The sequence below is a fragment of the Carassius auratus genome, chromosome 5, assembly GCF_003368295.1.
Source record: "Carassius auratus strain Wakin chromosome 5, ASM336829v1, whole genome shotgun sequence".
NCBI lineage: Eukaryota > Metazoa > Chordata > Actinopteri > Cypriniformes > Cyprinidae > Carassius > Carassius auratus.
The window spans coordinates 16,557,554-16,569,962 of record NC_039247.1 but is presented as its reverse complement, the minus strand read 5'-3'; the positions used below and the strand labels follow the sequence as shown (position 1 = coordinate 16,569,962).

Genomic DNA, 12,409 nt, shown 5'->3' with positions numbered 1-12,409 from the left:
AATTTTGCATTTATTGTATGTACACAGGAAGTGGCTGAATCAAATCAAAACCGAAAGTTTTAGATTTTCAAGAATACCCTCCCTCTTTAGATCAAAATCAAGCGATAAAATACAGACATACTGACATATTGTTGTTACAGAGGCATGTCTGAACATAGACTGGCATGAACTTATTTATAGCAGCATATCACTCCAAATTTCCATTCATGCTTTCCTCAAACAACTTGTCTCCGGAAGGGTCTTGTTTTAAAGGAAACTTCATGTGATGAAATTCAAAAGACAAGTGTTTGATATGAAGCATATTTTTCATAAGTAGTACTTAAGCTGGCACATTTTCAGATTCAAATGTTAATTATCATAATGATATGCAAATGTGATTGGGAGATTATAAATAGGAAGAAGGTTCTTCATTTTAAGTTGCAAATCACAAAGGTTGTTTCTCTTGGGGCTCAGGAGCATTTCCTCAGCTTGGGTTGCAATGTGCATCAAAATATCACTCAAATTATTTTGAATTGATTGCACATCGTTTGATTCCTAAAGACCATGGAGGAATCCAAACCTCCAGATGTTCATTATTAAGCTAAAAATCATCCGAGAGTGTGTTTATTAAACATACTGTGATAAAGCCAGGAATGTTCTCTTGTGAGTTCTTACTCATTTCACTGTTGTTTTATATTAAATGGGTGTTTCAGTTTCACCTTTAAGTATGGCTAAAGCTGTTATTTTAGGTTCTCATTGCCCTCACAGGAATCCATGAGCCTGTACTTGTAAAGCTTGTGCATTTGATACATTCATAATCATACTCCTCATATTTTTTGGAAAGGAAAGTTGGCTTAGTTCTGAAAACTTCTTCTAAAAACATAATGAGGGGACAGTGTTGTAGAAAGTTGGTGGTTTAAAAACTAGAAACAGGAAAATATGCAAATAAAGCACTTTAATTCACTGTAAGAATATTTAAAATAAAGTTTTCAATAAAATATATATTTACATTTTTTTTTATCAGATTATGTCTCAGTTTATCTACTTCAAAATTTCATTTTTAATCCAATGTTTTACTTGCCATTTCATTTTAATTGTTTATTAAATTTACTATCAATTTCTGAGTGGAAATTTAAAGTTTTGTTTAAATGTATAATGCTTAGTTTGGGGGGTTTATTTGTCAATAACGCTCATGAAGCATGCATGTTAAAACTTAAAGAGCACTTGCACACCACCTCAGGTCACTGACCTTGCATCCGTTCAGTGCTTTTCCTGCTTATTACTGCAGTGAAGAACATGTATGTCAGTAACAGGCATGATGGTAATGTTTCCACATTAAGAACTGATATTGATTTTATATTGTTTTGCTAGCCATTTTGTAAAGAATGTGAAAAATGCCAGTTCTCTTATAAGTGAGCCTCTGCGTAAAATACGCTACAGGGGTGATATAATAAATAAAAAGTCAATAACAAAAAAGAAAGCCCTGAACAGTATACACACAAAGATCGAGCCTTGCTATAAGTTTTTTTGATCTGGTTTATACTTTTATCCTCTGGCAGGCTCAGAGAAATCTGTTCACTGCTGTTTTGTAGAACTGAAATGATTTGGTGAGGATTTCAAACACAAAGAAGACATAAAAGTCTTCACCTATTGACTTTCCTATTGAAGGGGGGGGGGGGGGGGGGGCAAAACATCTTGGTTGAATTACCATGGAGATTCAGCAGTCAAACAATAACAGAGAAGGAATGATATGAGGTATTTGCCTGCTTCATCTCCTGTTGACAGTTGGAAAACCTATATGTGCAGATTTAACCAATTTCTAATAAACCAATCAGCACTTGCATGCACTTTGATATAGCCCAATAGAAATCAGTGTAAATACTTTATTACAAACTTTAATGCTTTAATGCTAATTAAGCTAGATTTATTTTTTTTAAAGCAGAACCTCTGTTCTTTCTTTCGACATGTTCAGAATATTCATCACATGTTCAAAATATTAATACAATAAAATATACTGGGGGCCATGAAAATTTTGGGGAAAATTCTGAAACATGCTGGTGGTTGCTGGCAAGTGTTTGTTTGTTTAAATGCTGACGGGTAAAGTGTTAAGAGTCCTTATTACTGAGGTTTAATGTAGTTCTGAGGGCACAGCACTCTGCAATAATGTTGAGTCAGAATGTTCAAGTCATCATACATACAATATGTGTAATATATTCCTGTCAGAGTGACAACACTGGTTTTACATGTTAAATGTCACTCACAAAGGCTAATCGAAGGCTTTTACCCTTCTAGTTCTCAGGAAAAAAATTATTCATGGACATGCACTTCATGTTCATAAAGTCAACTCCCAAATCTCAGCAGACGATTATTACCTCCATTCAGAATGATTGCCACACATGAGCAATAACTCAATAAATCAATTCTATTACAGAATTCTATTGTTAAACTGATTTATATGTTCACAGTAGTTTACAGAAGCATTAAAAAGCTTTATTCTATATATACTTAATAAAGTTAGTCACTGTAACCTTATTGACTGTTGTCACGCTAATGCATATCACCTCATGGTGTTTCGTGATTGTGATGTGCTCTAACCTATCCTCCATTCATATAATTTCATAGTACATGCCAGAATCTATTGATGAATGTTTATTTTAAATATGGATTAATTATAGCCATTTTTAAATGTCTTGTGCATGCAAATATTAAACAAAACAACTCAATATACAGTACTTTGACTAAAGACTTAGAATAATGCAGAATAACACTCAAAAGTTAGGGTCATATTATATATATAATTATATATATTATATTTAAAATAAATATTTTTTAGAGAGTTTTGTGTGTGTGTGTGTCCACAAAAACCATAAATGTTTTAAACTTTGACAATAATAAATGTTTGAGCAGCAAACCAGCATATTTTAATGATTTCTGAAGGATCATGTGACACTGAATACTGGATTAATGGCTGCTGAAAATTTAGCTTTGCCAGCTGTCATTATGGTAAACTGAATACATTAAACTTCTGTGAACGCTGGGAGTCCTACAGAATAAGTAATGATGTCCTAAAGCTACACATTAAGTGGGAATAAAAGGGATTGTAAAAAACAATTTTATGGTACAGTGCAATATCCCTTTAAGCAAATACTCAAATATGCTCAAGATTAAATCCTAATACAAGAAAATGTGAGCTGGCTTAGTGCAGACAGCGAGATGGCATAGAACCAAACCTTCAAGGAATAAACAAAAGAAACAGACAGAATATTAGAATAATGTCAAGATGAAGTCACTCAGAGGCTGAAAAGAAACCAGAAGCCCAGGGGTCAAGTCTAGTGTGCAGATTTTAATCAACACAAAGCATATGCAATAATGGAGGAAAAACACTTCCTCACACTTCCAGTAAAACTGCAGACGTAAGACATTTGAGAAAGTACAGTGTCTAGCACTGGGGACATTTACGCAATATTACACAATTATGTGAGCAGGACAAAACTGTTTTGCATGGATTATGGGATTTTACCTCTGACTAGAGAAATATATCAAATAAATTAAGATAAATATTTCTGTCTTGATTTTCTCGATGTTTCTTGTTTTCTTGAACTGCAAGGAATCCAAGCTCTGGGCTATAGCTGGTTCCAGCTAATACAACTCACATGTCAGGACAACAAATGATCGTATTAATTCTTGATGACATTACTGAGCTCATGTTAGCTGCTACTGAGACTAACCCGTTCTTGAGGAAAATTTAAGAATGTGAAAGATTATTATAATTACTGAATCTCTGGCCTTTAACAATCAGCTCCATTGAAACTTGTGCCCTTCATGAACAAAAGTGATTTTAGATGGTCTTTTTGTTCTTGTCGCTGCTACTTACTTTTTATTGAAAATTGTTTTCATAAATTCAGCATCAGCCTGAGGTCAGTCATGAGATGTTCAATGAATCAGTTTTCGATCACAGATGTTTTGTCTCCCTCTACTGTGAGCTCATGTCTACCGCTGTAGACTTTGTTCCAGAAAGAGTACACAGCTTTACTTTCATAATGTTCATAATGTTATGTTTGAATGATTAGTGACAACAAATGCACACAGATTATCATACAGGAACCAACATAATAAATGGCTGATATTTTTGTTATTTATCATGATTATCAGAAGTAGATGCCTATTTCTCCTTAGTGCTCAACCCTGCAGTTGCAAAATACAAGGTTGGTTAAGATGAAGTGCTATGGTCGAAGTGGAGGAAAAACATGACCAAGAGATCATAAACTGAAGTTTTCTGATCACCAAACCTACTTCTGTGAGAAGACCTTTAAAGCTGATGTTTGCCGTTTAAAACAATAAATCGCGAGAAACACACCTGAAGTAACTTTCTCATTGTTATGGGTTGATGCTAGCTCATAGATTATGACTGATTGTTGTGCTTTACATCTCATTTCGACCAACATTAGCCAGGACAAGAAAATGATTAGCAACACCACAGGCCTGAGGGATGAACCAAATGACTAAACTGACATGAAGACAGCAGATTATGTCACACCCAAATGAGACTACCATGATGTGTGCACCTACCTTTTTTTATTATTATTATTAAAGGAGGAGTTATGGGAAAGGCCAGACTAGCATTACAATAATAAGTAGACTTTATAAAAAGTATTTTTTCTTGAAAAAACTTGATCTAACCCAGCCCCCGCTTATTTACAATATAGACCAAAAGTGTGGACACACCTTCTCATTCAAAGAGTTTTCTTTATTTTTATGACTATGAAAATTGTAGAGTCACTGAAGGCATCATGGGCTATTTGACCAAGAAGGAGAGTGATGGGGTGCTGCGCCAGATGACCTGGCCTCCACAGTCACCGGACCTGAACCCAATCCAGATGGTTTAGGGGTGAGCTGGACCGCAGACAGAAGGCAAAAGGGCCAACAAGTGCTAAGCATCTCTCAGGGAACTCCTTCCAGACTGTTTGAAGACCATTTCAGGTGACTACCTCTTGAAGCTCATCAAGAGAATACCAAGAGTGTGCAAAGCAGTAATCAAAGCAAAAGGTGGCTACTTTGAAGAACCTAGAATAAGACATATTTCCAGTTGTTTCACACTTTTTTGTTATGTATATAATTCCACATGTGTTAATTCATAGTTTTGATGCCTTCAGTGTGAATCTACAATTTTCATAGTCATGAAAATAAAGAAAACTCTTTGAATGAGAAGGCGTGTCCAAACCTTTGGTCTGTACTTTATATAAAATACAATTTTGCATATTAATTTGGGACAAAAAATATTATATCTTATATAATTGTAAATATGTTTTTATAATTCTACATGTATTGGTGCTCCTTTCAAGAAAAAGCAGATACATACTGTTGCGTGTATTATTAAAAAAGAACAACACCAAATTTTGTTCAAACAGGTTTATTATCCTATAAACAGTATTCAGCATTGTACCATAAAAGTTCAGCAAGTTACACATCTCGTGTTATTCCAATTGCACACCATCTCGGTTTACAGTATTTACAACTTGCCATCAAAAAGGTTTAGTACATTTGTTTAGAATCAGTCTCATAAAGCGAGGTGAAAATCTCTGAGAAACATTTTCAGCACATGTTATTCAGAATAAAATTCTTCTGTAACATTCAGAAAAATAAACATTCATGGGGTTTCTTCATAAAGACCAAACATATGCGCTGCTTAAATTATACCGAGGACCACCAACTATTTTGACAGCAATATAAGTGTTATTAAACAAGCATCAAGTTTGAATCATAGATTTTACACAACTTGCATTCACCTCCTCATAAAATAGCCTGTTTCAAATCAAAGTTCTGGATCTTTGAAATACTAATACAGACTGGGGCAGATTCATTAAGATCTAGAGGAAAATGCATCTTTCTCATTAGATTTATTGTTGTTATTCGCTTAAAAGGTGCCCGTGGTTTCCACATCTGTGAATAGAAGAATGCAAAACCCTTGTGTTTTATAGTGTATGAAAAAATTAGATCAGATAGGACATACCGATCTTGCATAGTCAGCTCATTTCATCCCAGCTTCTAACAGACAAAGCCCTGACGTCTGCCTCATCAACATTAGTACTTATTCAAATGTAATGTAGTGGTTTGATAGCATTGGCAGGCAAACTGTGTGCCCAGTGCTCTTCAGTGATGACTGAAATGTGTTACAATAAGGAGAGATTCATTAAGGACTGCATAAAATCTGAAGTGAACAAAGCATTTCTACTTTTGAAATGGATAACGGATAAATCCCAAACATGTCATGAGACACAAGGGGCAGTTAAAATGAAAAAACTTAAGAGAAGCCAAGACATCTTCATCTCTGAATGCTTCATTCAGTATTTTTTGTAATGCACTATGCACTTCTAAATAAATACATTACGAGGAAAAAAGCTAACATACCACTAATAATAATAATCAATGTACTCCTTAAAAAAAAAAAAAAAGTAAAAGCATAATCATAAAGACGTTTTATAGCAGTGGTAGCACTTTTATACAAAGTAGCAATTTTGAAAGTGGACGTATCAGGCACTTACTGAAGATCATGTTTGAGATGACATCAAAAGAAGCTTAATTCCACTATGAACTTGACCTACGGTTGAGGATTTTTTTTGGGGGGGAGGGGGGTCAGCTTTTTCCTAACTCTTGAAGGAAACATTCCCACACACTTGTCAAACATAGAGGGAACAGAGCTGGACTGCCTGTACTGAAAAATGAGAGAAGATGATGTTAAGAGCAGATTTATCTGTCCTTGGACGTGAGCTTCTCGATCAGCTCCTGAAGGGGTGCTAGTTCCTTCCGGTCAATCAAATTAAACTCCTGAAAAAAAGAGAGAGCAATGTTTATATTAGAGTTAGCCAAATATTAATCTCCTTGTGCTAAGCAAAATTCAGCCAAACACCAACTCACACATCTCAAGGCCACAAGAACACACCTGAACGAAGAAGATAAAGTGCTTGAAGGAGGTGTTGAGGTGCGCCTCCTCCTGCAGCTGGATAACAGAGTCAAAGTGCTGATGGTAGATGTGAGCGTAAACGCGGAACAGTCTCTTCAAAATGGTCTTGGCCACTGACATAAAGTTCTTTGGGAAAGGGACCCCTATAAATTTAATAGAAAAACAACTAAAAAATCTGTTGTTTTCTTCAGAATCCAAGCAGCACAGAATGCTGGATGACCAAATGATCAATAGAATATATGCTGTGGAAAGCATGCTTTAATATCGCCACCATGTGGACAAATCCCTCCATGACTATAACGAGCTATACAAAGAAAAAGCATGCCAAATTTCTAGATCATGCACAAGAAACTGAAGAAGCACACCTATTTTTGAAGGGAAAAGAGTCTCATCATCAAGCTGATCCTGGACCCAAGTCATCAGGTAATCAATGTACTTTGGAGCCGAACATTTAATTGGCTTTTTAATGTTGGTTCCATCAGCCCAGTGATATTCATACCTGCAGAAAACATACAAGAAATTTACATTAAACATGCAACATACACATTAGAAAGATGTTTGTTTTTTGTTTGTTTGTTTGTTTCTTTTAAGAAATTCAAACTTGTATTCACCAAGAATGCATGATAATTAAAGCATGCATGAGCGATATTTTTCGGTGTGCATGTTAACAAATGAGTGCATTGACACCGGGAGCAGGAGCAGCGTGTGAGCAGCACTGAAGCAATGGTTTCGCCGCAGAGTGGCTGCACTGCTTCACTCAATTAAAGTGACAACTCACTTTTGATGGACAAAATATATATGATTGCACACAAAAAGTGGTGAAAATGCACAGAATACTCATGTCTAGTGTGTTTTAACAAGAAATTAAGTATGCCAAAAACGAAAATGAAGAATCACAAAGATTTATGAAAGATTTACCCATTTAAACTTGTTTTAAATTTTTCAGTTTGGGTGAAAGTAAGGTGTATTATAAAAAGCATTGTAAACAGCATGTCTGAAACGACATGATCGGAGCAGTTTTCTTGGTTGTGTTTGCGGTTTAGAATTTACATCCGAATTCCCTTGTTAACAAACTTTCAAGACTTTAAAACCTTCAAGTTTATGCTCTAAAAACAAATTTATAGTTGTCTTTGTAAAGAAATAAGCAGCTTTGGAGCCGCTGTAGTGACGCTGTACAAATGTTTCTTGCGAGTCTGAGTGATGATGTGAAGCTGACGGGAAGCTCAAACAGGCGTAAAGGCACCAAGTCAGCATATCAAAATCATTTCTGAAGGATCATGTGACACTGAAGACTGCTAAAAATTCAGCTTTGCAATCACAGAAAAAAAATAAACATTTTAAAATATAGTATAGATTATATTATATAATATATTTTGAGATTACAGAAAACAGTTATTTTAAATTGCAATGATATTCCACATTATTACAGTACTGTATTAAGAGACTAATCCCGGAAGATTGAACAGAAGTATACTCAAAATATTTCACACGATAAACCCCTGTTATTACTTACTTGGGTCCAGCAGACATTAGCGGGCAGCTTTCCTCAGTGCAGAAGTCTGTGATAGTCCCATACAGCATGTTGATCTGGTTAAAGAAGTCCACAGCTATAAGCACATGAAACAGCATTATAATACAATCCTACGCCAGCATCTTTAACCATGTTAAAAAATAAATAAATAAATAAAATAAAATAAAAAACAGCATATATATCTATGCCTGCAGTTCCATCGCAGACCTCAAAGGGTTTGGAAAATCCTGCTCTAATTATATATCAGAAGTTGGGTACACCCAATATTTCATGAGCTGCAGCAATTAGATGAAACCCTAAACCCTAGCAACATCAGCGCTGCCCGAGTCAGTATTCAGGCCTCTGTCCCTGCGGCTTATGATCTAAGAAAGCTCCACTGTCTTTATTGTTAAAAATAGAAGAAGGCTAGGGGGTAAGAATGAATCCAAGCAAATGTTGCAAAACTGACCTACAAGCAGGCCTTATAAAATGGATGTTTAGTGGAAAGACCCCTTCAAACACACGAGAGTCCCGATTTCGACTGCACCTGTTTTAAAGGGTGTTGGCTAACTTTTAGGTGTTCGCATTCGTACACAAATAATATTTGTGAAAACACTGATATTATGCAAAATGTTTAATATTAAGAGGAAATAGGTTATTTTATTTTTAGGTTATGTTTTTATATTTATTTGAAGCCATGGAACGGAAAGTGACATATGTTTAGGCTGAGGTTGTATCTACAATTATTAATAAGGAAAAACATGCAACATGCAATTTTTAATTCTGCAGCGGTAGACCTATATTCAATTAAGAACAAAAAATAAAAGCCTTTAAAACTACAGCAAAGTTTCAGCCTTTTAGCACATGCTGAGGATGCACACACAGGTTATTTTTTTCCTAAATTAAAGTCAGATGCTTACTGTTGACTGCCACCCATTCATTGAGGTCCTCTCCATCGGGCAGCATGACAGCCATGCGCAGGTTCCCGCTGCCCAGCGTGGCCTCCGCATGCTTCAGAAGCTCATACTGGTGTGAGCCCTCGGGAATGTTCTTCTTCGGCTTGAACGTCTTTGAAGAGCGGCTTCCACTTTAGAGGAGTAAAAATGCAAGATATTAAGACTTTAATAACGGCTGCAAACTTACATTGAACCAAAAGATACTAAACTTGGTCAAGCAAAATTACAAGTCGCTGGACCTTTACATTTATAAACCCACTTTACAACAGTGAAAATATAAAAGGTAAATCTAAACCTCTGATAAATGTGCCTTCCTTACTGCAAATTACAGAAGCTACAATTGTTGTGGCATTCATATATATTAATATATATATATATATATATATATATATATATATATATATATATATATATATATATATATATATATATATATATATTAAAATTAAACTCATGAAGAAGAGGAATTACATTTGACTAGAAAACTTAATGAAGTCAGCAGTGTGTTTATTTCCAAAAACAACACAAATTCAAATCGCTAGTGCCTAAAATACTTTTATTTTTGCTTTTATTAAAGTATGTCACTCCAAAATGTGGTACCAATGCTACTAAGAGCTGCTTTTGCCTTTAGCTCTTTGGACAAGCCACAAGGATAGTGAACAATTCTACATGAGGGTGTTCAACTCCTCCTGAAGACTATACATATAAAACTCCCCAAGCTTGACACCGAAGCAGCTCCATATAACACCCAGTAAATAACAACTCCTCTGAGCTGACCCTACATACTGGTATATATCAACACCTCAAAGTGAGCCTGTCTTCACCAATTCAACAGCTGCTCTGTTCAGTATGTCCACCTGTTTGGACACAAACAGGACAGAATTTGCACAGCAAACAATGAAAGGACACTGGAAGTGATTAACAAATACAGGCAAATTTCTGAAGTACTCACTTGACTGACCAACATGTTCAAGCCAACAATAAAGAGTTTCAGGTTGTGATGATGGACCCAAATGACATCACCTTTTACCCATATAATGTTATTTTTCATGAGTCAGGCAACTGAATCAAAGCATCAAGCAGAAGTCAGATGGGGAATTCCAGAATTCACAAAGAGAAAACATGTGCATGCACAAACCCTTTAGGCATAATTATGCTATTTTAGCGACAAAACAATGGTTAAAAAATATATATATATATTACACAATTTAAAATTAACCCAAATATTGAAGCCATGATTCCACTTAAGATGCTTCACTGAATTATCCTGCGATTCATACAGCCTGGTTTATTACAGCACAGCCTACTTCCCATTTTCAGTGGAAAGCAGAAGAATAGAGAAATACATAACACTTTACATTGCTGACATGATCATTTTTATGCTGTTAGAGACTTTACAGCAAAAGATTATAATTGTTTCTATAATTTAGCGGTCACAACATTTAAATCCATGGTAGCATCTCCCTTATACATATATATATATAAATAAAGGGAGATGAACAATTCTACATGGAGGTGTAGAATTGAGAGAGAGGCATAATTTAAAAAATACCAATGTGAACATCAACACACTGCAGCTGACAACAAATCAAGATTTAAAAGCAAAGTATATTGTTTTTTGACTTTCTACACTGGGATATAATACAGTATACAGTATACTGGTATTATATTCATATCTGGATTTCATATGATATCAAATCATTTTGGTAGGTTTTGTGATGGCGACAGAACACTTATTAGGTAGCAGTCATTGATGATAATAGGATTTTGTAATAAAAACGATATATTACAATTACAACATCTTTGGGTTACACTTGAGACAAAGCTACTGGAATCTATCCACAAAACACGACATTTCCAGTTTGCATTAATGACATAATGTTGGGACATACAGCTGTGTTCAGAGTCAAATTACTGTACAATGAGTCCAAGCACAGTCATAATGAGGAGTAACCAAACCCAAGTCCATGCAGCTGTTGGTGGCCTCATGTAACGTTACTGGCTGAGTGTTCTTCGTTAGCCCGACTGCAGTTCTGTGTTATGATGGTCACATACTAATCTGCTGCGACAGGATCAGACTGTGCTTCTATCAGATTTGTATATATATATCATCACAGTTAGCTGCTAATAAATGACGGCTGTGAGTCAAGATTGTTTCTGTACATGCATCTTCGGGACAAAAGCAGTATTTCTACGCTTGCTAACTAGCCATCAGTGCTCCTATTTACAGAAACCACTCATACTTACAATAAAAAGCTCATCTCTCCTTGAAGAAAATACGCTGTAGGTGAGAAATCGACACTAGTCCGTTATTTTGCGTTCTGGAAGGTGAAAAAGCAAAGAATTTGCGCCTTATAATCCACTCACACTACAACAACACTGATCCTGCCCGTGCAAAAGTTCTCCTTACCATCCAAAGTCTCTCCAGAGAGCCCCAAATCTCGCGAGATCATGACCTCAAATAAGAGTCACGCTAGCATTAGGATATAAGACCGTTTTGGAAATTCAAATTCAAATTCTATTACTGTAATTGACGTTAACTGGATTTTTTTTTATTAAAATTATGTTTTTTTTTCTCAGTCCTAATAAAATAAACAGATCTAAAAAGTGTTTATTATGACAATTTTCAAGCGACAGTTGAAATCTCTTTCGTCTACATTTGACTCCATCAATAATAATTAATAAATAATAAATAGTAATAATAATAAAGAAAATTAATAAATGCTTTTTCTTTAACCCACATGTCTAGCTTCTTCTAATCGAAACAATTTAGTAACAACTTTGTGTTATGAGCACTTCCTGTGTTTATTTGCCTCTTTTTGATGCATTGAGTGTCCCCGAAGTCGTTTTTGATGAAAGCTATCTTAATTAATTATTGTAATGTAAATGGCCTACAGAACTAATTTTGAATGAAAATGCTTATTTTAAATGAAAATGGTATTATTATCTTATAACTGTTAGACGACAATAACTTTTAACTGTTAACATTATAAAATGTATATT

The 12,409-nt window shown here is 35.1% G+C and overlaps 1 protein-coding gene across 3 annotated transcripts; it reads right to left on the bottom strand.

Moving 5' to 3' along the window:
* Positions 1–5,373: 5,373 nt before the first annotated feature.
* Positions 5,374–11,865, bottom strand: LOC113078620 (MOB kinase activator 1B). 3 transcript variants are annotated; one of them, XM_026250951.1, is made up of 7 exons: positions 11,817–11,865; positions 11,654–11,727; positions 9,371–9,537; positions 8,454–8,547; positions 7,306–7,439; positions 6,920–7,083; positions 5,374–6,804 (listed from the first exon to the last, which is right to left on the bottom strand). In XM_026250951.1, the coding sequence occupies exons 2-7, from the start codon at positions 11,665–11,667 to the stop codon at positions 6,727–6,729; spliced, it is 651 nt and encodes a 216-aa protein (XP_026106736.1). In that variant the 5' UTR covers positions 11,668–11,727; positions 11,817–11,865; the 3' UTR covers positions 5,374–6,726. The 3 variants fall into 3 exon arrangements, with proteins under 3 accessions (XP_026106736.1, XP_026106730.1, XP_026106746.1); XM_026250945.1 differs by having other exon boundaries at positions 11,654–11,822; XM_026250961.1 differs by lacking the exons at positions 11,654–11,727; positions 11,817–11,865 and adding an exon at positions 10,209–10,263.
* Between the last annotated feature and the right edge of the window lie 544 nt (positions 11,866–12,409).